At 41.3% G+C, this 26,049-nt stretch overlaps 1 protein-coding gene and 1 pseudogene across 7 annotated transcripts in view; both read left to right on the forward strand.

Annotated features, from left to right (window-relative positions):
- The first annotated feature begins 1,996 nt into the window (after nt 1-1,996).
- On the forward strand, nt 1,997-2,676 carry LOC309846707 (annotated as a pseudogene). The gene has a single exon. The product of its transcript is annotated as an uncharacterized misc_RNA (transcript).
- The window catches only part of APP (amyloid beta precursor protein), a 262,818-nt gene continuing 239,410 nt past the window's right edge, over nt 2,642-26,049 (forward strand). For all 6 annotated transcript variants that reach the window (XM_082694233.1, XM_082694234.1, XM_082694235.1 and 3 more), the window contains exon 1: nt 2,642-2,772. In XM_082694233.1, the coding sequence (XP_082550359.1) occupies nt 2,716-2,772 (57 nt within the window). In that variant the 5' untranslated portion in view covers nt 2,642-2,715. The remainder of the gene's footprint in view (nt 2,773-26,049) is intronic.

Genomic DNA, 26,049 nt, shown 5'->3' on the forward strand with positions numbered 1-26,049 from the left:
ACTAGTTGCTTGGTCACAGGGGTACAAAAAGGACCTCTAAATGGGAGGTTAAAGGAAAGGAATGTGAGCTTTCAATGGGGCAAGAACTTTCTAGTAACCCTAAAGCCCAGAATGCATCGTCTAAAGAGCCAGTGAACCTCTCACAAACTGAGGCATTGAAGCCTCTACCCCTCGGAATGCTGGTGTGGAGTTTTCTTACCAATGGGTGGTCACTTCTGTCCACAGTTCTGCAGGGTTCTTCTGGCTACAGATGTTCTTGCATTTCCTGCTCAGGGGATCCAGAAGACACCTCAGGGCAGGAAATGGCATTAAATGCAGAACAGAGATAATGGTTGAAAAGTAAAAACCATCAGGATCTCAGAGCAGTGGTAGAACAGAAGAAAATGCAGAGAATGTCCATCATTCTGACAGTCCGGAGCTAATCATCTTTCCTCGGGGAACATCTTGTCCAAGGAATGTGTGAGTGCCCTGAATTTCAACAGGGGAATTTCAACAGGGGAAAGAGAAAATGCTAAATCTAAGAACTGTTATTTTTACAGATCATAACTTCACCTCTGTATTTTTGAGTTTGTGCTTAATAAAAATCCCATACTATTAAAAATTGCTTCCTCTTCTCTAGGACCGGCTTTCTGGACATGCATTCTGCATGACACACGGCCCAGAGCTCGGAAGAAGCCCCATGATTTGTTTAACATTCTGCTGTCGCCACCTTAAAATATTTCATTCTGGGGGTGCCTGGGAGTCAGTTAAGCACCTGCCTTCCGCTCAGGTCACGGGGGGCTGGAATCCAGCCCCACATAGGGCTCCTTGTTCAGTGGGGAGCTGCTTCTTCCGCTCCCAATCCCCCTGCTTGTGTGTGTGCTCTCTCTCTCTCTCTCTCTTCTCTTTGTCAAATCGATCAAATCTTCAAAAAATAAAATATTTAATTTTAAACAAAGGGTGCTACTTTTTTTTCATTTTGCAGTGGACTCTGCACAATTTGTTAGCTGTCGCTGTTCCCTCCCCATCTCGGAGTTATACTGCTTTTTGCATTCAGATGCCTTCAATCGTTCGTACAAACCTAGGACAGAGGAAACTGGTGTGGTGGTAAATGTGTGTTGTTCTCTGCTGTTGGGATTTGCTTAGCTTCAGCTTCCTATCTTTATAACTGGGAATAAAAGGAAGGACTTCACTGGCTTTTGGAGGAATTAAAGGACATAAAGCATGTAAACAAGTTTTACCCTATAACAAGTATTGGCTTTTATTTGTTGAAGACATTCAAAGAACAAGGGAAAAAGTAGCCCAAGGGTCAGGACTGGATGGCTTGAGGAGGGAATGACAGAAGAAACATTTAGGGGAGAGGCAGATGAATGTTCACTTCTCAGGAAGGAAGTCAGCATCTTCCTGGCTGAGCCTTTATCCCAATGGCCAGAAGCTGGGGCTTCATTCCTTGCCACTAGCACCACAATGGACGGTGGCTTAGTGACTTGAGTTCCTTCAGGTCAAGAGCAGGGCTGGGCAGTTCTAGACCATTCTAGCCTAGCTAAACACTAACCGGGCATTGGATGGTTTGTGCTTAATCTAGGAGAAAGTGGCTTCCCAGCAGGTTCATTTCTGTAATTTAGGACAGACACAATGAAGAACAAGGTCAGAGTTTGAGGTCAGGCGTTCTTAATCATGAGGGTCGAGGAGGCATCATCTCCCCAAATCTTTTCCCTTCCAACTTTCACTTCACCCTCATCTCAGATGGATGTTACATCCCTCCCTGATACAAACAAACAAACAAAAATCCCTGCTGACCGTTCCCTTCCCCAAACCAAAACCACAAAACAAATAAGCAAAACTTAAAACAACAACCACCCCCTCCCAAAACAAAACAAAACAAAAAAACAAACCTTCCTTCAAGGAGAAGTAAATAGGTCGCCCCCTTGTTCGCCACGTCCGGCGCCTTTCTCCTTTGGTTCGTTCTAAAGATAGATATTCCAGGTTGCTCCTGGCTGCTTTTGAAGGGGTAAAAAAAATTAAAAAAAAAAAAAAATCAAAAAATGAGAGGCGTCTACTCTCTCAACAAGTAAAGAAATTCTATTTCCTTTAAGCTTGTCTTGTTCCTATTCTCTGCCAGAAACGCCTCCCCTCACCAAACCAAGGCAAAAAAAAAAAAAAAAAAAAAAGAAATGCGGATAGAAACGCACCCGAGCAGCAGCCCTGATACGACATCCCCGAGAGGCCTGCGGGGTCGGATGAGTCAAGCTCACGGGGACGAGCGGGGAGCGCTCCCGAGTTTTCTGGAGCCCAGACGTCCTACGACTCACCTTTCCCTGATCCTGCACCGTCTGTCTCCTGGCCCCAGACGCTCCCTCTCGCGCGCGGAGCCCGGGGAGCCGGCGGCCCGGGGCGGCGCGTGGGGAGCGGAGGAGGCGAGGACGCCGCACCTGTGGGCGCCGGGGGCGCGGGCCCCTCCCTCCCGGCCCGAGCGTGCGCAGCTCCCCGGCGGCTCCGCTAGGGGTCTCTCTCGGGTGCCGAACGGGGTGGGCTGGATCAGCTGACTCGCCGGGCTCCGAGCCCAGCCGCCGCGCTCCAGCTCCGTCAGTTTCCTCGGCAGCGGCAGGAGAGAGCAGCCGGGGCGGCGCGAGCGCGGGGCCACGGGAGACGGCGGCGGCGACGGCACCGACAGAGCCAGGGCGCGGCGGATCCCACTCCCACAGCAGCGCACTCGGTGCCCCGCGCAGGGTCGCGATGCTGCCCGCTTTGGCACTGGTCCTCCTGGCCTCCTGGACGGCTCGGGCGTTGGAGGTGGGTGCCGCGCCTCGGAATTGGAGGGAGGGATACGGTGGGAACCCGATTCCCCCAAGTCTTTAATCCGAAGAAGCTGGGGGCAGCCCAGGGGACGCCCTCTCCCCTCACGTCCCACGCCCCCGCTTGCGGGCGCCCTGCGCATCCGCGCCTCCGGCCCAGCCCTGCCCCGGGGACGCGCGCTCCGGCCGGCGGAGAGGGAACTGGCGAGGCGTCGGGCTTCCCGGTCCGCGCGGGTTGGGGGCGAGGAGGGGTGAAGGATCCCGAGCTCGGATCCTGACTCAGTCCCGGCCTCGCGGGCGGGGGCCGGGGGAGGCGAGGGACTTCCAGATAGGGGGCAGGGGGACGGAGCACGTGGGGGGAAACCGAAAATGCAGCGTCCCTGGATCCTGTCCTCCGCTCTCGGTCGCTGCCCTTCTCTGGGGCCCCGGGGAGGACGAGTCAGGACAGCTCGGGAAGCAGCCCCCGACCCTTTGCCTTTTCCGCCCCGCTTCACCTTCCCTTCTCATCCCCAGCACCCCTTCCCTTCCGGACCCCCGGCTCCTTCCCTTTGGCGGCTGCTCGCTGCGGCCGCCTCGGTGCGACCCCATCGGGGTCGCGCACCACCTTCCGCAGGCAAACTTTGTACATTTTGCGTCTCCCTTTTGTGTTAAGTTGAGAGAGATGGGAGGGGTCGGAGACCCACGGGCCACCTCGCGCCTTCCCCAAGCCTGGACGGCCCTGGCGTTCGCTCCGCACCTCTAGCTTCTTCCGGAGAGGGAGAAGGTTCCTGCGAACAAAAGCCGCGACACCCCGCCCTCGCCAGCCCGGGGCGCGGTGGCTGAGGCGGCCGCCTGGGTCTGTGCGCCACAGCGAGGCTCCCGCCTGACTCCCTTCCCGGGGCTGCGCGTCTGTCCCGGAGGGGGCTGGGGCGCTGCTTGGGGCCGCCGTGGCGGAGCCTCGGGGCCGCTCTACAACCACTCCCCATCCTCTCCGGGGCTTGCAAATTCTGTGCTGGGCTGGAAAGTCCTTGGGGGAGAAATATGCGGACAGTGGGGTGTGCGTCTGGTAAGGGTAGTGGCGGGTGGTGGGGAGGCACGAGCTCTCCCCTCCTGTGCATCAAAGGAGGCGTTTGTCTGATTAAGGCGCGGCCTCTTCCCTGGCAGCGAGCCGTCTGGTTTAGTCCCCCTGGGGGCGCGAGCTGCTGGGGAGGGTCCTCGGGGCCTTTCTTTTTAGGGTGCAGATAAAAGGATTGAATTGAGTGAAGATTAAGACGGAGAAGATGGCGCCTCTGCAGTGCAGCAAAGAAAAGCGGTGTGAAGGCTGCAGCCTGGTGAAATCCACCCACCGCTAGGTGTATAACAAGTCTTCTCCATTCATCCAACTCTCGAACATTCAGCTAACGCCTGTGCAAAAACGACTATTTTTCTTTTTACCTAAAGGTGCTAAGAAGTTGTTTGTGTGACACTTGGGGTATTTCCCATCCTTTGGGTTCCCATTTGGTATCTTCCTATTTGCAATCTCGCCCAATTTTTCCAAATTTTTTTTCCTCCTTTTCCAAAAAAACAAACAAACAAACAAACAAACCCCAAAACAAAAAACACCAAAAAACCAACCTCACAATTCTTAGACCAGAGTTTTCTGTAATTACGCTGAGGCTATGCAGATTATCACAGCACAGCAGTTTTAGTCCCTAATTTACAAGGTTATTGAACTTTTTCCCCTTCTTTTACGTGTAAGTGGCTCAGAAATCACCCTAGAACTAGTTAAGACAGATTGATTCAAGAGGAGAAGCAGTTAGTTTTCTATATTTTTTAAAAAATGCATTTATTAAGGGTTTTTTCCTCTAGTTAATTTATTCCTACTAGTATTTCTGTTACTTTCCTTACTGTCTTCCTACACCCTAAAAAAACAAAAACAAAAAACAAACAAACAAAAAAACCTCACAAATTAATTAAAAGCATATCACAACCTTTATATTTGAAGTTTTTGCCAAAATGTAAATATTTGACTTTTTTGACCGCTGGTTTGTTTGTTTCTGTATAAAAAGAGGCATCATGCAGGCAAATACGGTTCAGAATTATTTTGGGGCTTGTGTGCATTTCTTTGCTCTCTCTGCCATTCTTTTGGACATTTTTGCTTGTTATGGCCACTTCCCTCACAGAGTGGAGGTGAAATTCACATTAGTCTGTTTTGCAAAGCATCGGTGGAAGGGTAGGCAATTCACTGTTATGAGGTTTGAGGGGGATTAATTCAGCTATATTTCTGTCCACTGAAAGATGTAATTATGAGTTTATGTCTTGTAGGGCTTAGAAAATAGGTCTCCTGCAGGTGGCTCTAAAAAAAGAAATAACTAAGGGCAATGATAACGGGGCCTCCACTTTTGGGGTTATTACCGGAGTTGATTAATTTGCCTGGTGTACTGAGAGAGTATGAAATTAAAGGGCCCTAACATTTACTTATTTAAACTTGCTTCTTTAAATTTGAGTTTACTGTATTGGGAGGTTTAGCCTAAATAGGGGAGTTTAACCTAGAAACTGAATTGCTTTGATCATGGTGCTAGTTCACAGATTAGAGATACCTATTCATACTGACTAGTACTGCCTGAAAAGTAGACATTTGTACGCAGAACCGTGGAGCCCAGATTTGATCGTGATCTATAAGGAGTCACTGTTTCTTGCTATTAAATGGGAAGTCATGGACAGCCATCAGGGCACAAAAGCTTCTCTCTACTCACCCTAACCAGCAGAGGCGCCTGATGGCACTTGGGAGGCTATTAGTACTGCAGAGAAGTATTCCAGATCAAATAGCGACCCCTGACTCTGATTGGGGAAGGCAAAAGGAACACGCAACTGAATACATTACAAGGTTAAGTTGGGAATGACTGATTGAAAAACAATACAAAAGAAATAATGTGGTCCAAACTGAACAATGGTTTGAAGAAAAACATATCCTGTGGATAAGGCTTTCTCCTTGTTGCTGGAAACTCCTTATTTTTAATGATCCTGTTTATGGCATACTGGAGACATCTGTGTAGATATTTGTATGAAGATGAAGGTTGTCAGTCATTCCAGAAATAAGCATAGCTATTATATGCCATTCATATTCTATGGCTGCTAAATTGTCAGTGAAGAAATGCAATAAAATTCAGTCGAAATGTACATTCTGTTCCTGCAAATTTGATCTCAGTGGAGGCATATATTACCTTAAGACACTTGAAAGCATCTTTAACATAGTCCACCTTTACTCTCTGCTTTATTATGCCAATTAAAAATGCAAAAATAAACCTTATGAATGTAGTTGAAATGTAAAGCTCTGGGTTGGAAGGTTTAATTTGACTGCATTCCCCTTGCTCACGGGAAGTTTGCAGACTAAGTAGGAACTAGAAAGTGTTAAATACCAAGAGGAAAGTACAGATTAAGTGGTTTACTGAGTAAGAGCCGTACAGTGTAAACATCTATATTTAAGGAATAAAGGAACAATGAGATGAGATAATCTTAGAGAATTTCCTGGTAGTTCATTTCCAGCTAGCGTTGTATCCCAGGTCTGGGGAAGGGACTGTAAGTCTTTGCATTTACAGAATTTACAGGCTTCTCCCAACCTTTCCCCTCCTGGGAAGGAAAACACACACACACTCACACACACACACACACACACACACCCCTGAGGGTCTGGGTGGAGCAAATGTGGGGTTTCATTTTCTTAAACTCTCCATCTATTCACTTGGGACAGTTGTATTAATTCTCTTTTGGGGCCAAACCCTGTCCTCAGCTCCGAAAATACTGTGAACAACACGGTCTATTCGTTCGTGAACCTTCCAGTGGGGAAGACAGACAAGAAACAAATCACAAGTTTGTGTTCCTGAAGTGGGACAGAAACTGAAGCTGAGACGAAAGGAGGGGGCGGGGTACACTCTGGAGAGGAGTTGGGGTTTTGGAATAAGGAGCTAAGGGGGAGGGGGCCGAAAGCAAGATCTAAGGGTTTTGCTACTCTGTCCTCAGTAGGAGCTTGACTGAGGGAAGTGAGTACATGAGGAAAAAAGTGCCTCCCTGGCGCACCAGGAGGAGAGTGGGAAAATAAAATGTTATTTTTGTGTTTTGGTTTTTGCTGTGTTCTTCCTTATTGTGAAATGGTTTCCTTCTCAGAGTGGGCTCCCAGGGAGATAGAAGTGTGTGGAGTGGGGATTCATGCTAAATACTGCCCCCGGCAGGTCTTTGGAAATGCCATCTCCCTGTGTCTCAGAGCCAATATACAGACACCCTCAGGAGGGGGGGCTGGAGGGAGCTGGAGGGGTGGCAAGCAGAGGTAGTCAGGTGAAGGAATGAGCAGCCCCCTTACTGAATAGCAGGTTTAATCAGAATGCTTATTTCTTAATATGTTGTTATTAATTAAAAAAAAATAAAGCCAACAGTACCTAAACACTCAAACTGAATTTGCAAATGGAAACCATAGTGAAGGGGGAAAATGTTATGTAACTATTTCTTGAGTGTAATATGGACAGCTTAAAAAATAACCATTTCTGTGAGGGCACTAGTTTCTTCTTCTTTTTTTTTTTTTAATATATTTTCTTCTTCAGAGTAATCCTGATTAATAGACATTACTGCCACTGTTTTAGAAGTCAACCAAAAATTGGGTTAGAATGAGAAGTAAGGTATAACCAATATTGATTTTATTCGTATTAGTACTGTGGGAGTCTCACCGATAGTATATTTGGTTGACACATAGTTCGTGTTATGTGCATTATATACTGTATTCTTACAAGAAAGGAAGCTAGAGAAAAGATGTTAATTAGGCAGATCATAAGGAAGAGAAAGTACATTTGCAGTACTTTGCTATATTTAACAGAAAAAGTCTGATAAGTGCACCCACACAGTTCAAATCCTCATTCAAGGGTCAGTGTAATTCATTAAAAAAAAAAAAAGGCCTTGGACATGTTCAGCAATTAATAGTTCTATAAAAATGTGACACGTGGTAGATTAGTTAGCTGACTGTTGAAAATGAATGAAGACAGAGGACTTAGGTTCACATGTATGGAATTTTAGCTGCAGTAAGGAGCTTAGATTTAGTTGGGCTACATTTTTGAAGAAACCTATGGGACAGATTTAGCTTGAACTTTGCTAGGATTATAGTATTTTATGAAAGAAGGTAGTACTTGAATGGGGAAGATGAGAGGTTTTTTAAAAGCCTGGCTCTATGGAAAGTAGTAGAACTATTCCCACATTTATAATACTTTTTTCGATACCAGTGTGAAGTTAGGCAGGCAACACGTGATCGTTGGGATTCTCACACGTTCAAGGAAAGTAGCATTTCACACTGATCAAGATCCTGGACTGGGTTTACGTCTTGGCTCTGCCCCTTTTGAGCTATTGACTGTGGGCTAGCTCCATACCTCAGTTTTTTCCTTTGTAAAATGGGGATATCTCTATGTGTGTGTCTGTGTGTATAAATATATGTATGTAAAATGCCTGGAATAATACATGAGTTAATATATATAATCCGATGGCACGTTAGAGGCACTGTGTTGTAGTTACTGCTGTATATGATGATGATGATGTAAAATGGATATATTTGAGTCATACCTGGTTGAAAGTTAAAAACAAACAAACAGGAAAAAACGCTTGTATGATATTTTACTTAATGACTACCTTACTTAACTGGCCAGCTTAGATTACTGCAGGACATTGGCAGGTCTCTAAAAAAAAAAAGATGAATTTTATTTAAATTTTAAAATGACAGTACACCTGGGGATAAAAATATATATGTTTATAAAAAATAAAAAAAAAATTTAAATAAAAATAAATAAAAAAATAAAAATGACAGTACAGATAAAATTTTTAGACTACGTGTTTTAAAATTTCATTCACTAAATTGTATATTTTATGTTTCAGTTGGCTTTTCTTTAAAACATCAAGATAATTAGTGTTCATTGAAATTTTTGAACAGTGCAGAAATATGTAAAAAGCATAAGCAGTTTTTATACCAATGGAAAGACCTATTTTGAATGTATGCTTGTGGGCGGATTGCCACATCTGTCTGATACTGAACAAGTTTGTGTACTGGCTTGATTATTAACTGTGCTATTAGTTGACTATCAGCTATGCACAAGGACCTGTGAACAAGCTTGGTTTAGTTTTTAGCAAAATGTCTTCTAAAAAAAATTATTAAACCAGTTTTCCCCATCTAGGCCAAAATGGAAGATTTCAAATGCCAGCAAAAGATTTGGGTCTTAAAATGGAAGCGTGAAATCATCTTCACCAGAGTACAAGAAAACCAGAAAGCAAACTGCGTGAGAATGCCGCATTTCTATAAGAAGTAGTTTTTAAAATAAAATGAATGATATTATCCGGCAGATGATGACTATCCCATCTTTAAAACTTTATAGTGATCTTCCGAATTAAAAGCATACTTTGAGAAATCAGCATAGTTTGTTTATTATATAATAAGAGGTTTTCAATCTCCATTTCAAAATGAAGCTGAGGATATTTGAGGTTGAGGAATGACTAACACATGGAAGAATCCATAAGCAAAGTACGAAGGAATTTATGTGGGTTTTTGTTAACACCAACTTTGTATTTATCTTTGTCCTACTCAATCAAAAAAAGTGGGTTCAAGTAGGTGAATGTAATTATGTAGCCATGTTTGGAAGAAACATCAGAGTAGAAGCCCTGAGGAGCGAGTGAGATGGCACCATAATCCCATGTATAGGGTCAGTGAGCAGGGACAAGGCATAAGCAAGACCAACGTTTCAGAAAAAGGAAGACAACAATAAGCCTGTTTTGTAGATGAACAAATTCTAGAATCTCAAGGCCTTATTAATTATTACAAACAGTGTATCTTTGAATTTCCAGATGGTCTTTCTCTTTACTTTTTCTTTCTGGGTTCAGATGGTTTTTAGCTAAGAAATTTGATTGAGCAAGAAAAATTACTTTTTTGGCTGGTTACTTTTTTGGTTAATATGAAATTGTTTTGGTCTAATTCTCTTTCTTAAGAGAGTCTAACAATTTGTCCTATGCTCTCAGTTTGCTTCATAAAAACCCATGTCATGTCGTGTCTTCCTTGAAGAATGTTAGGGTGTTAGGCAGTCATCCAAGATGATAGAGACTGATACATTACTTTGTAGCCTCAAAGACTACTTAATGAGAATAAGAGATCTGGTATATCAAGAAAAGTCATCTGTGATACCTGAAGAAATGCATTATTATTCTTGTGTCTTTGCTAAATTTTGACCCTTTAATGACTGTAATATATTTTGACCATGTGGAGATTCTTTGCAGGAAGAAACACAAGAGATTTAATCCCACCGTTGGGGCCTATTTGTGTACCTTAGATCTGACCCCTCACCCCCAAACTTTTTTGTTCAGTGTTTCCATGTCTGTATGTACTTAATTACTATAAAATTAACAAGGCAATGTAATTTTTAGTTTTAATCGAAAATAGAATAGTGTTTGTTTATTAAGACTTGATTAGTCCAAAAGAGAACTTCTTATATCTGCCCTTACTATTGGATGAATTTTCATAAGCATAATTACTGTTTTTATACATAACCCTACTCATTTTATTAATGGAATTTATAGGTACCCATGATAAAGATAGACAATGTGCCATCGTAACCATATTTATTGATTTTTCTTTTTATCTTTCAAAAAAGAATTATCCTCATTTACTTTGAAGGTTGCTTTTATTTATTTATTTATTTTACTCTTTGTGAGAGAGAGAGAGAGAGAGAACACGCAAGCAGGGAGGGACAAAGGAGGAGGGAAAGAGAATCCTAAGCAGTTTCCACACCCAGCTTAGAGCCTGAGGCTGCTGGATCTCAGGACCCTGAGATTGTGATCTGCGCAGAAATTAAGAGTCAGACACCAACCCACTGAGCCATTCAGGCTCCCTGAAGGTTGAACCTTCAAAACTGGCACAAATTTTTTGAAATCTTAGCAAACTCTTCAGACACTAACATTAACATGTCTCATGAAAATTGATATTTGAGATAAAATCTTTCCCATACTGATGCTCTTAATTGCTTATGATGGCTTGTTTCAACAAATACAATTTTGCATATTGGTTTGAAAACATAAGTGATGCATTCTTAAGAAACTCCCATAGAACACTGGGGAGGGTATGTGCTGTGGTGAGTGCTGTGAAGTGTGTAAACCTGGTGATTCACAGACCTGTACCCCTGGGGATAAAAATACATTATATGTTTATTAAAATAAAAAGTAAAAAGAAAAAAAAAGAAACTCCTATAGAAACTTGCAAATATGCAGATTGATCATTCTAAGAATAATTTATTCACACGTACTTATATATTAAATTTATTCACAATTTAAAATTGAAATTTTTATAGAAAGGTTAATAGCATTTTTACATACACAGAGAGACAGATTATTATTATTTTTTTTTAATTTGACAGAGATCACAAGTAGGTGGGGGAGGAGGAAGTAGGCTCCCTGCTCAGCAGAGAGCCCGATGTGGGGCATGATCCCAGGACCCTGATATCATGACCTGAGCTGAAGGCAGAGGCTTTAACCACTGAGCCACCCAGGCGCCCCGAGAGACAGATTTTTAAGGGCACAACCCGCAAAGGAAAACACACTTTTTCATTTAACAAATACTTCTGAGTCTCCTACCCTTCAGGGAGCTTATAGTATTGTGAGGGGTAACAGAATAAATAGCATACAGTAGGGAACTAGGAGAAAATTGAGTGAGGGGTATCTGGGGAATGCTGTATGGAAGTGTGTTGTGGGGTGATCTTTTATGTGATACCAGGAAAGTTCTCTGATCTTATCCCTATGCAAATGTAGACTTAGATATTTGAGGGAGAGAACTATATATTCACCATGATGTAGGAGAAGAACTGGGAACAGGGGCATCTAGAGTGGTGAAGTAATTAAAAAATGGTAATGGTTGGGTAGAAAAATTAATACTGATTGTGATCACAGTTTACTATACCTGTTTCTTTTTTTTTTTTTAAAGCATATTTATATATTTTTTAAATTTTTATTTATTTGTCAGAGAGGGAGACGGAGGGAGCACAAGCAGGGGAGGGGCAGGCAGAGGGAGAAGCAGGTGATCCCAGGACCTCTGGATCATGACCTGAGCCGAAGGCAGGCGCTCAACCAACTGAGCCATGCAGGCGTCCCTGCTATACCTGTTTCATCACTACCACTGCATTTAGTAGTAATATTTGATAAATATTTTCAATGAGAACTTTAGAGATTTTATATTGTGGTGATAAAGAATTTATGTGTTTAGTTCTTGACATTTGAATTAACTTGTGTCTAAAAAATTGTGAATGACCCTTCACTGCAAGTGCTGAGGGAAAATTAAAGCCTTTGAAATAAAATTTCTTCTTTCAGCCTTTTCTGAAATATTTTATTGTGAAAAAATTTCGTAAATGCTATCCATAGCTTAATGTTCAGTCATTTGCAACTCTTTAAGAAATTCATTTGGCCTAGCAAAAGTGTCTCGTTCTTGAAATATTTCGTCAGTCTTGAGATTGATTGCGACAGTTTCAATTGAGGGTGGCAAGAAATGATTTTGTTTGAATAAGATTTGTATATTGGAATTAAATTGAGTTACCATCAAAATGAAAATTTCATTATCATTGTCTTTTTTCAGTTTGCTGCTTTTCTGCTTTTTTACAGCTAGTATTTACCTCTTACTTCAGTGTGAGGCAGGATCAGAATTGGCCCTTTAAGACAAAAATTAAGTTCTGTGACTTCTGTTCTCTAAAAGAATTGTACTGGGGCGCCTGGGTGGCTCAGTGGGTTAAGCCGCTGCCTTCGGCTCAGGTCATGATCTCGGGGTCCTGGGATCGAGTCCCGCATCGGGCTCTCTGCTCAGCAGGGAGCCTGCTTCCTCCTCTCTCTCTCTGCCTGCCTCTCCCTCTACTTGTGATCTCTCTCTGTCAAATAAATAAATAAAATCTTTAAAAAAAAATAAAAAAATAAAAGAATTGTACTGTTCAAGTTCATGGGCTTGAAGCCAATCCCACTATATGCTATTAACTTGACAGGCATTGAAAATCTAATTGAGGTCATTATATTTAGCCTTATATCTTGCCAGTGTTTTTTCTCAGGCTTATTTTTAATGTTATATGTCAAGTGTTAAATCCTCTTACACCCCAGAGTCCAGAAAATTTAAATCCAATAACAGTAAACTATATTTTAAAATCCTCCAGTTGTTTTGGGGGTGGGGGCGTTCTTGGCGAGCTGATGGGACATTGGAATGTGAAGGCAGCTTACACATTGCAGTTAGTTTGAGGAATGTGAAAGGCTCCACTTGCAAGACCACATTTGTGACAAAATTGCAGTTTGGAAGTCACTGCATACTTGTTGCGTGAAGTGATGAGAGGAGGGAGTCCTGGGAAGGCAGCCACGTGACTGCAAGGCCGAAACCCTAGGAGCAAGGCTGCCAGAGAGAGATGTTCTTCAGACAGTGCAGGTCCGAGGAACTAGGAACTGAGTCATTGGTCGGCATGGCCATTTGAGATAGCCCGGACAACAATAATGAAGATTGGGGGTCAGGGAGGACACTTCAATGAGCAAGATACCAAGCGCTTTGTTTCCAGGCAATGCCTTTCCTTGTCTGTATTGGCAATTTGAATATTTCATGTCACTTTGTGAGCTGGCTTCCAAGATTAAATTTTTATCGTGGTGAATTTTATTATTTGTGAAATCTTTGTCATGCTGTAAGAGCGCCTATGGGAAGTATTCAGTTTTGGGGGGCTATTTCTTACGTGTATGTGTTTTTAGTTGTATTTATTGATTTCATAAATAGCTTGATTAGGAGATTAGAAAAAAATTTTAACATAACTACCCCCCCCCCCCCGGGGAAAAAATAAGTCATTGGTTAAAATATTCTTCTACAGGCTTATTACCATTGTTAAATTATTGATGCTTTTTAAAAAAAATTCTGACACATAACCTTATTGCTTACTTCCTCATTCATCTCCGAAGTGGAGCACTGAACACAAACCCGAGCCTGTTGATCGATTCTTCTAGCAGATGAGGGGAAGGTTTAATGCAGGATGTTTAATTGGATATTTGAATTATGTGTTCGTGTGTTTTGTCTCTATTCCAAATTTTCTCAGGGTGTTTGTGATCGACTTCTTGTGATACTGACACCGATTTGGAGTTGTGTTTTTTTATTATTATTAATTTATTGTTGTACTGCATTTTTGTCCCTTTCCTCTTGAAATTTGGAAAACGTCATTCATTTTATGGACACGTACTGGATGTCTTCTGTGTTTCAGGGGTGACAGGAGCACTATAACCATTGTGGCGCTGTGAGTAAACAAAGAAGTAACTCAGCTTGTGCCTCGGTTTTGCAGCCTGATAGGGGAAGAAAGAGATGCAGAAAGAATTAGGCCCAGTATGCTGAAGGTTCCCACGGAGGAATGTACAGTCTTCATAGCAGAGGTGATCCGTCTTTAAACGGGCTTTCAGGGATGAGTGGGGGTTAATTCTGGGGACATGGTAGGGATTTCCAGACAGAAGGATTAGTGAAGGTGTAGAGGTTCAAAAGAGGAAGCCATCCGGATGTGGGTGAGAAAGATGGTGTGGGAATGGAGTTTTAGATGCTTTGATGAGTTCAGACTTCATTTTCTTAATAGTGGGGCTGTGTTTAGATGTTCCTAAAATGGGGGTAGTAGCCATTGATGACTATCGATCAGTTACATTTAGGAGCCTGTGCTGAAGTTCTTGTCAATATCTGCTTAAGCCCATTAACCAAATGGTAGCACCGCCCTGCCAGGGAGCCTGGTACATGTAGTATATTAGCTGGAATATTCCCACTAGGAACACAGTCTAGATTCTTCTCTTATGGAATAAGGAAAGGATAGGATATTGAGTGACAAACAGCTGGCATTCTGGAATGTGCAGGGGATACAGTACAAGCGATGTAGAGGAAAATGGGTGGATTCAGAAACATTTCGAATCAAACCAAAGGAAGGATTCTCTGTGAGCAATTGGGGTAGGTTTTTGGGATTTACCCACATCTTACATGTTGGCTAACCTCACAGGATACATGTCTTTAAGAATGGAGAAGGAGATGGGGAATGCTTTTTTAAAAAAATTTTATGGCAGGAGGGGCGCCTGGGTGGCTCAGTGGGTTAAGCCTCTGCCTTCGGCTCAGGTCATGATCTCAGGGTCCTGGGATCGAGTCCCGCATGGGGCTCTCTGCTCAGCAGGGAGCCTGCTTCCTCCTCTCTCTCTCTCTGCCTGCCTCTCTGCCTACTTGTGATCTCTCTCTGTCAAATAAAATATTAAAAAAATATATATTTTATGGCGGGAACACCCGAGAGCCAAGACTTGGCTCTGGCTATTTACCTGCATCCAAGATGGTTTAGACTTGTGTTCCGGGGAAACCCTTCCAGTCAGGGTGATGGGAAAACAGAGTCCAGTGCTCTTTGGAAAGTCATGGCAGGGTCAGTTTACTCTCCCTGTTGGTAAACTATCTTTCATTTGATCTTGAGACTTCCCTAAAGCAACTTTGTTATGCTTGTTCTTTGAAAGGAATAGCAGATAAAACAAGCTTTGAGGTTTTTAGAAAAGAGCATGATACAGAAAACCTCTTTTGAACTAGATTTCCCTACCATGTTCATCTTTTTATCACTGATGCACAGCATTTCAAATATGCTCGTGTGTACCTGTGTTATTAAAACAGAATAGGACAATCTGTGGAAAAGAGAAAAGTAAACCTTAATATATTTACATGAGTAAAAATGAAACTGCTGTTTTAAAATTTGTCTTAATTCCTTATCTGGTTTTTTATTCAGTTACTTTAAAAGTGGTCAAATGAAGATACTTAGCAAGAAGTACATAATGAAATAAAGCTGTGGGAAAACCCTAGCGTCCTGAGCAGACTGGATATAATCATTTACATTAGGGAGTGTTTGAGGTTTTATAGTAGGTATTTAACAGTACCTAAAGATGTATTTAATATATGTCCTAAGAGTTTTATATATGGTACATGGTTCTATCTTAAGGAAACTTATAAAACATCAAGGTTCCTCTACAACTATTCTTGGTTTTATTTTCTGCATTCATTCTTTTTGAAGCCTTGATTGATTGTCTATAAAGTAATCAAAGACACTGTTCAAGTCTGGTCATCTTAAATCTGAGCATTGGTTTTTTTGTTTTGTTTTGTTTTGTTTTATTTTCATTTTGAAGTATCTGTCAAGGAAATATTTTATCTTCTCCGTTCTAGAGACTGTATTCAGAAAAACGATGATAACTTTCACGTGTCCAGAACAGTAGTTGATTGGTGATGAGAATCAGCAAGAGTAACCTTTGTGTGTTTGAATATATATTCCTTTAATAGTACCCTGGCTATATTTTGAAATTGGTGCTTTTTCTTTCCCCCTAAAAAGAGCAAGTGGTAATTATATAAGTTTGAAAATTTTTTATTTTTATTTTTATTTTTTTTAAAGATTTTATTTATTTGACAGACAGAGATCACAAGTAGGCAGAGAGGCAGGCAGAGAGAGAGGGGGAAGCAGGCTCCCCGCCAAGCAGAGAGCCTGATGCAGGGCTCGATCCCAGGACCCTGGGACCATGACCCGAGCTGAAGGCAGAGGCTTTAACCCACTGAGCCACCCAGGCACCCCTAGTTTGAAAAATTTTTTGAATTATGGTAGGTTAGATAGAAATTGAAAATGTAAGAAAATCATGATCAGTAATTCCAGCATAATTTTATAATGGTCATAAATAGTTTGTAGAATTTGAAAAAGTAATTTCACCCAAGGACATGCATTTTATGCTGGGTTCTGTTCTGTTTTTATATAACTGAAAATACTTGACATGGGTTTGCCCTTAGTTGGCTCTGAAATGCAGAGATAGAGACCATTGCTGGTTTTATTGACTTTAAATAGTTGGTAGTTTATTTTGTAGGCAATTAGACATATGCCTTTGTTTAAGATCACCTCATTGAAGAAGTTGGCAGTCCAGGAATGTGTTCTGAGAATACTTGAGTATTCGTTTATTTTAAGATTTTATTTATTTATTTGACAGGGAGAGACACAGTGAGAGAGGGAACACAAGCAGGGGAGGGGGTGGGAGAGGGAGAAACAGGCTTCCCACCAAGTAGGGAGTGCAATGTGGGGCTCGATCCCAGGACCCTGGGATCATGACCTGAGCTGAAAGCAGATGCTTAAAAACTGAGCTACGCAGGAGCCCCTACTTGAGTATTCTCGATTGAGATGGTTAATTTACCTGAATCGCGTTAATGTTTTGTTATGTTTGTTCATAGCCTATAGTATCGCTAAGTAAACAAGCTCTCTACAAATGATCCTGCTTCTCTGATCATTTAAAATACATTAAATAAATTGATACAGATCAGAAAAACTAGTGGGAAAGTTTCTAGTTAGACATCAGTAAAATATAGTTGCTCTGTGCAAGTTCATTTTAGTTACTCCTGTAAATGCAAGTGTGAGTTTAAAAAGAGAAGATTGTGGTCATCTTTATAAAGTAGATTAAATAATCACTTATATATTTAATTCAGAGGAAACTGCAAAAACAGGGTATAAGGGCCTGTGGAAGCAATAAGCTCCCAAGTCCTAATGGCGAAGAAGCAGGGGATGGTAATGTTCCATTGTGATGCTCTCCTGGTGTCATTTCATCCCAGAGTTCCCCAGGCCTTCAGTTAATGCTCAGGGCTAAGTCCACAGCAAAGCTGTCCAATAAAAGTATAATGGGATCATGGATGTCATTCAGAATTTCCTAGCAGCCACATGAGAGAGTAAAAGAAACAGGTGATACTAGTTTTAATATGCTGTAGACTGAACCCAATAAATCCAAAATTTTATTTCAACTTATGGTCAGTATAAAAATTATTAGTGACATATATTAGATTCTTTTGTTTTTTTTTTTCACCTTATGTCTTCAGAATTTTATCCATAGAGCATATTTTAGCTCGGACCTGCCACAGTTGAAGTACTGAGTAGCCACACATGGCTAGTGGCTACCATGTTGGACAGTGCCGCTATGTTAGAAGGGCCAACTCAACCCATTGTCGTCCAGAAAAAGAATCAGGTTTGGGAGCAGGTAGTATCTAGAAGCCCTTTCTCAGTTCCCTCATTTCTCAGATGAAGAAACTGGAATCTAGAAACCTTGGGTTGCTTAGTATCAAAGCCCAATCCTTGCCCCCTGACTTCTGGTCTCTTTCTCCTGATTCTTCCCTTTTCTGTCCCATACTGACTACTTCAGTATGTCTCCCAAATGTTAGGTGGTTGCTCTCAGTTAAATATTGAGCCAGGTGGGCGCCTGGGTGGCTCAGTGGGTTAAGCCGCTGCCTTCGGCTCAGGTCATGATCTCAGGGTCCTGGGATCGAGTCCCGCATCGGGCTCTCTGCTCAGCAGGGAGCCTGCTTCCTTCTCTCTCTCTCTCTGCCTGCCTCTCAGTGTACTTGTAATTTCTCTCTGTCAAATAAATAAATAAAATCTTTAAAAAAAAAAAAAAATATTGAGCCAGGCTCTAAAAATCTTGCCCACTCAAGAAGGTATGCTCCAGTCTGGACAAAACTGTTTTCGGGCAGGGTACATAAAATTACCAGGTACATCTAGAATCGTTTTTGGAGTGCGCACTGTTCAACTAGGAATTGGGGGTATCCTTTCCGATCCCGGGCATGTGATTCTGAACACCGATTGAAATGTCAGCCGCTGAAGGGCAAGATCAACAAGGTATTACTATAAGTGTTGTGTGCTGTATATGATGTCTGTTCCTGGAAACAATGGGGTTAAGCCTTCCTTTTCTTTTCTTATTTTTTGGAAGGTTGCCCATGTGTGTGCCCATAGTTCTTACCCAATTATACTTAAAGTATGATATTTCTTGACAACTGAAGCCTGGCGCACTCCTGGCGTGTTACTTTCAGAATGTAAGCAAATATGGAAAGCGTTCTGCATGGCAGGGTGGGTTGGCGAAGGCAGGAGATCGGTGTGCTCCTGGGATCCCTGCTGTAAAGTATTTGTTTTACAATATGAAGGTGTGTGATGGATGAACTTTGAGAGTTAGAGGTTATTTTTCTAAAATAGTTATCAGCCTGGATGTTGTAAATTGTGGAAGAGTGCTTTGAATAGAGTTTAAATTTTTTCATGTGACTTAGGTTTAGTGATTTATGGTGAAGTGTTAGACTTAACCATTTTTCTGTTTGAACCTTAGTACTTCTTATCTGTGGCTCGCCTTTACCCAAAAAGGCATTATTGATCTTTAAGTTAAGCAGGCGCTGTATTTTCTTCACACTGAATTTCATAAATGCTGATGTATAGGACTATTCTGAGAAGACTCACGTCTTGCAGTAATGACTTAAAAGTACAGAGATAACTGTATTTTCTGTGGCAGTTGTCTATTAAACTTAAAGAAATTGTTTTAAACTTAAAATATTCACCATACTTTATAACAGTTTTTCCTACATTTGCATAGTAAATATATACAAGAGGAACAGAAGTTTAGAGCTTGTTAATGTTTGAGGGAGTCTTTATTATTATGATGATGTTTAAATTAGAGTTTCTTAAATAGAAAAGTATTACAAGTATATTGTAGGTATCTTAGAGAAAATACAGAAGCATGCTTAATCCTACCATCCACAAGTGTGTGTTTTATGTCATTTTTTTAAAAGCATTTTTTAAATCGCACTGTTAATGTCCATCTTAGATCCTGCATTTTATTGCATAACATAAAATCTTAGGCTATTACAGGATGCCTGGGTGGCTCAGTCGATTAAGCATCTGCTTTCGGCTCAGGTCATGATCCTAGGGCCTGGGATCGAGTCCCACATTGGGTCCTTACTCTGTGGGGAGCCTGCTTCTCCCTCTGCCTCTACCTCCGCCCTGCTTGTTCTCTCTCTCTCAAATAAATAAAATCTTAAAAAAAAAAAATCTTAGGTTATTATAAGCTTTTGGTAAATATAATGTCTAATGGATGTATGAATCTGTTTATGGCAACAGGACCTCTATAATCTGCGGGTGTGTGTTTTTTAATTTGGCATTTCCAGCCCAAATTTAGGCTGAAAGTAGTGATGTAGGAAAGAATTATGGGCTAAATACCTGTAGATATTTTAAGTGTTTATTGAATGTTGAAAATTGCCACCCTCAAGTGGTGTTCAATGTGGTGGTCCTTCAACGATAATGTCGTACTTAAAGAAAATGAGAGGAACAGAAACCGTGAGAGGTTAACAAGGAAATAAAGAAAACCTGACCTAATGATTCCATCAAGCCATCCTCTTATTTAATATTCCATGATCACGTGCGTAGGAAGAAGTGACATTTGACAGGTAGACGTAGCCTGGGGCTCTGCTGTAGCCATCACTGAAACTGTGATGTCAGTTTACCGGAGCCTTCCAGTGGGAGCATCAGTTTTGTTACATGATTACGGGGATGTCAGTAAAGCCCACCGTACTTTTCCTTTCCCTGCTTTTAAAGTCTGTCCTGTGTCCTGACCTTACGTGGCTAAGAAATGTCAGAAACATTTTCTCTGTAAAGTTCCCAAAGGTAAGAATATTTAGCTATGAAAAGAGCTTTAAATTTAGTAATGTGTGTTGAGATGCCTCCTCCACAGAACCTTCTGTAAGGTTGTAGAGCCCATTTAGTGAGAACCATATAATCTTTGATTATTAACTGTTGTTTATGTGGTTAGTAAACAGTTTTGTAATTCATTTTATAGGTTTTTGGAGCAGGGACTATGTTGTTTACTTATTGTTTACTTATAAATAAATACAATACTGCGTATATATAGTGAATAAATGCCACCCTCGGAAACCTAAATAAACCTTTTTCTTAGTCTCATTATGTCTCCACAATCTACTGCTCTTTGTTAAAATGGAAAATAGCCTCTCAGAACTAACTGTTTCTTGGTGGCTTTCACTTTTTTATAAAGCTTCCCTTACCCTATCCCATCCCCATGTAAAAGTATTTACATAAAATAAAATTTGTATGGTTTTCTCATTGATTTGCCTTTTGTCGGTTTAATTTGCATGGCTCCAGTTACTGAACCTAAGAGTGTAGAGTAAAAACGTTTTTCCTCTCCTTTAAGTATTCAAGTTAGAAGGAACAATAAATGGAAAAGCTATGAGGTGGGACTGTGGGGCATGCTGTCTGAGGAAGTATGCGAACTGTTATAAATGTCCCACCAATCATGTATACATAATCTATCAATAGCAGTTCACATTGATGAATCATTTGTAAAAACTAACATAAGGGGGCTCCTGGGTGGCTTACTGGGTTAGAGCCTCTGGTTAGAGCCTCTGCCTTCGGCTCAGGTCATGATCCCGGGGTCCTGGGATCGGGTTCCGCATCGGGCTCTCTGCTCTGCAGGGAGCCTGCTTCCTCCCCTCTCTCTCTCTGCCTGCCTCTCTGCCTCCTTGTGATTTCTCTCTCAGTCAAATGAATAAAATCTTAAAAAAAAAAAAAAACTAACATAAGTGTCTTCCATACTGAATTTATGCGGTGTCAGAGAAGAGTATATGTTTCAATCAAAAGGAATTTATGGAAGACATTCTGTATTCTAAACATTTTAAAGAGCTCTTACAATATATAATAATTCACTTTTGTCTCTGTATTGTAAGATTTTTAGGACAAGGGAAAATACTGTCTTACAGTTATTTTAAGTTTGTTAGTTTTTTTGTTTTTGTTTTTTTGTTTTCTTGGTCCCAAGGAAAAGAACTTGCACTAGAAACTTGGCAGTCAATCATGTCATATTGTTGGGATTTATAAGTTCTGAGATAAACACCTCTATTTTTAGCATTTGTAAAAATAGATGGTTCCTTGGCTTTTGCTAAAATAACAAGAATAATGAGAAGAAGAAGTTTACATAGCTCTTTCTATGACCCATGCGTTATTGGAAGCACTTTTCCTGTCGTCCTCCACAGCATCCTGGGAGGTATCTACTTTGATCCCCACTCCATGTATCAAACTGGTAAAGTCTGAGCTGGAGAGAGCTCACAAACCATGTTCGAACTTTGTCTTCATTTCTGTCCTCTTAACCACTTAGATATGTAACCACTTGCCTCTAGTGAAGTGGAATGGGGGTGAAGTTCGACCAGTCCTTCCTCTTGGAAAAGGCAAGCTCTTACAGCCGGGACTTGATAACGAATAAGGTCTGACCTGTTAACGCCTTCAGTCCTGTTGCTCCACTCCCTCTAGCCTCACCTTTGCGAGCTTCTGAGTGGTGATGTCTCCACGTGATGTCTTCCTGCAGCCACTCCTTCCCTCCCAATCTTATTCCTTCCCTTTCTCTCACCCCAAACAGAATAATCCAGACTATAGATGTTGGAGGCATTTAGACCTTGCACCGGAGTCCATGACTCCTTCAGTTATTAGGGTTATGACCCCAGGAACATGACTTAACTTTCCTAAACCTAAATTTCCACGTCTACAAAGTGTTTGTAAATAGGTTGATCAGCAGAAAAATTGAATTAACAAGGAGGTAGGAAGTCCAGGACCTGGCTGGTAGGCTCTGAAATGAATGATGGCTCTGACTTTTACTGCACGCCTCTTTGTAGCATCTCTTCTTGGACCCTTCAGAACTGTCCCTGCTGTTCGGGTCAGCTACACTTGACCCCGACGAATGCCAAGGCTGGGAAAGAGGCCCAGTTGCACGTGACACAGCTCCGCTTAGCCTCATGTTTTTGGGGCTGTCAAACAGCTGGGAGTCCAGAGTATCAGTTTTGACATCTGAAAACAGGAATGACTTCTTTAAAATTCTGCTTAATCTTTGTGGTCACATTGCTAGAGTTTGAGTTTCTGTGAACCCAGAAGAGAACCACTCAGGAAGGAATCTGAAGAATGTTCGCCCGTGATGCGGCTCTTCTGCCTGTCCCTTTTCCTGCCCCTCCCAGTCCTGCCCCTCCTTGGCATTTTCCGCAGTGACCCTGCAGGAGTAACAGCCTTGGCTGCTTAGACCAGCTGGAGACAGTCCCAGAATTCCTGACCGCTATCTTTCAAAGATCTCTGCTAACCCCTTTGAAAACAAATGAATTGTTTACCACATGTCACAGAGCACAGGAAAGGAGATAATTGAGGGATGTTTCTGAAGGGACCTGTTCCACTTCTAGCACCTGCAGAAGATCCTTGAAATAGTGGTAGGCAGGCCTTCTGTCTCCTGGAACTGCCTGTGTGTGGCATTGACATGGTAGAAATGTGCGTTTCTCTTCACTCTTTATCAGTGCATTTCTGTACTCCTGTCACGCGGACATTACATTCAGGAGAAAAATCACTGTGGACCGTCAGTGGTTTCAGGTGACTTCTAAATTTCATTACTTCACAAAATAGAAGTTGAATAGGACAGTATGTTTTTTGGTTTGGGGAGGTTTTATTTTAGGGTGGGGTCTTATTCTGCACGGGGCGGGGGAATTGGATTTTTCAAGACAAACCCAACAGACTGCTGGGTTTTTGATGTTTTGATTCTAGAAGGATATACTCTCCTCCCTGCTAACCCCAGTCTTCCTTCTGACCTGGCATGTGTAAGGCCCTATCAGGTGTTCGTGTTTGAGATCCTGTTACACCCACATCCTGTAGCTGCATCCAAGTCCTTTGAGGCCGACTTAATATGGATTAATTTAACAGTTGCTCTGTGAAAACAGATGCTCCCGGCTGCTTGTTTCTAATAAATTAATCAAGCTGTATAAAAGATGTTTTTCCCCTTTAAGAAGTCACATCTTTCTATGAAACTTTAGACTGATAAAGTGAAACTGAAATGCTTCTGACTAAAATTAGTGTATTATATTTAAAACCCTTTGCCTGAGACTGGTTATGACATGCTCCTTTATTAAGTTTCTAGTCAGGTGCTTATTCATAAAAATAAGGCTTATATAAATGGTAGTGTTCAAATGTTACACTAGTCTGTTTTGGCAGTTTGACCTTTCATAGCAGCCAAACAAATATATATATATATATATATATTTTTTTTTTTTTTTACACTGAGAAGAGAATTAGTTAACATTTTTGTGCTAGCAGTATGTCAAGTGAATTCAGAGCCTGAATGCAACCGATGAGAGTCTAGGTGGAACCATGAAAATATACGGATGTAAAAGAGAAGACCAAGGTGTCCTGTATGAGGGCGACAGCTGTATGGGAAGGGAAGTTTACAACAGACACTTGGAAAAATTAACACAATTATTTACAATGTCCGGTGGGAGAATCGTGAGGTAAGAGGAGCCAGAAAAAATTCTAAAGAAAAATGTAAAAGTACAGAAACTAACACTGCATAGCACAGGCTAAGAAAAATTAGGGGGACAAAATAGAAGTGTAGAAATAAGCTTATGTGAGTAGTACATTCATATGTGATTAGTGCAGGATATGAAATTAGTGCGGGATAAAGGTGGTTTACCACATCAGAGCGGGGAAGTATAGATTAATCATTAAGTGATATTGGGATATCTGTCCATAAAAAGAAGCTAAGTGATTATAATACATAGAGAGTCTGTAACAAAGGGCAGATTTCTTTTTTTTTTTTTTAAGATTTTATTTATTTATTTGACAGAGAGAGAGATCACAAGCAGGCAGAGAGACAGGCAGAGAGAGAGGAAGGGAAGCAGGCTCCCTGCAGAGCAGAGAGCCCAATGCGGGGCTCGATCCCAGGACCCTGAGACTATGACTCAAGCCGAAGGCAGAGGCTTAACCCACTGAGCCAGCCAGGCGCCCCAGATTTCTTTATTCCATAAAGTGCTCTTACAAATCCATTAGAAATACTAAATATGAATATCTTAAGAGAAAAAATGAGTGAAACACTCTTAGAACTATTATCATGAAAAATCTTAAAACATACACAAAAGAGAAGAGTATGCTGAGTCTCCGGGTACCTGTCACCCAGCCTCAGAAATCATAAGCTTATTTCTAACCTTATTATCTGTTATTGTCTTGTTTTAGCCAAACAACTCCCCCACTTCTCCTTTTCCTCACTGGGTTCTTTTGAAATAAATTCAGTCATGTAATTTTAGCTGTACATATTTATTTCATTATGAGCCTCTGAAAGAATTGAAAGGAAATGAGCAAAGGAAAAAGTATTTCATAGGTAGTACTCAGGAAAAAAAAAATATACTAGCCAGTAAACCCATGAAGTTACGTTCGATCTCATTAGTAATCTGGGGAATGTGAATTAAAACATAACATTGTGTAACCATCTGATTGGCAGAAACTGAAGAGCCTTGCCAGAGTTGGCAAGGATGGGAAGAAACACATTTTCTTGGACTGTCAATGGTACAGAAATTTTCAAGAGCAAATTGTTCAGAACTTCATGTGTATACCCCTCAATTTAGCAATTCTAGGAATTAGTAGCATAGTGTATTATATGAGTGCCCATAGAAAAGGACATTATTAGGGGCACCTGGGTGGCTCAGTGGGCATAAGCATCTGTCTTCGGCTCAGATCATGATCTTGGTGTCCTGGGATCCAGCCCCGAGTTGGCCTCCCTGCTCAGTGGGGAGTCTGCTTCTCCCTCTGCCCTTCCCCTATTCCGGCTTACTCTCTCGCTTGCTCTTTTTCTCTCTAATAAATAAACAAAATCTTAAAAGGAAAAAGAAGAGGACATTATTAGAGCATTAATTCTACCAGCTAAACAAATGTATTTTTTTACTGTTGCTCCAAACTGGAGTAGAATTCCACCATACATTTTAAATAGTATTAAGTGCAAAAAGGAATTTGCAGAAAGCAAGCATAATAAATTCCATGGAGGAATATTTTATATACAGAGCAAAATTTACGTGCGTAGAACATAGCTTGACAGGTGGGGATATTCACGTCTGTCCTAGTAAGTATGATAGCTGCACAGACCATCTCTGAAAGAATCAAGTACATCTAACAAACTTTGCCTCTGGTTAACGAGAGAGTGGAGTAGAGGAGAAGGGAATACATACTCACTTTTTACGTTATCACCTGTATTTTTGAGTGGTCACTAAGCAGATACTTTAGAAAGGTGCCCGCTATGATGTCTGTCCCACTTCATCTCGCCGTGTAACTCCCTGGTTCTGCCATTCCTGGTAGGTGGGAGTCAGTCACCTCATTGGTCCTCAGGAACTTCTTTCCACAGACCAGCCATCCCATTCCATTTAAAACATGTCTGATTTTAGGAAGGCATGTATTTTGGTGTGATATCTAGAATCTTCCCACAATTGTCTAAGGAACATTACTTTTATAAAGTTGAGAATAGCAAGTTTTATTGGATCATAAAACTGGCTCATTACAGTGAATTTCATCTATTTATTTTCATGGGTAACTGATTCTTATATCAAAACTTGCTTTTGAAAGTAAATACTTCATGCTCATTTGCTCTGCATTGAACATCAGAAAGCAACTCCTTCAACTCAAAATTT

The sequence above is a fragment of the Mustela nivalis genome, assembly GCF_964662115.1.
Source record: "Mustela nivalis genome assembly, chromosome: 1".
Taxonomy (NCBI): domain Eukaryota; kingdom Metazoa; phylum Chordata; class Mammalia; order Carnivora; family Mustelidae; genus Mustela; species Mustela nivalis.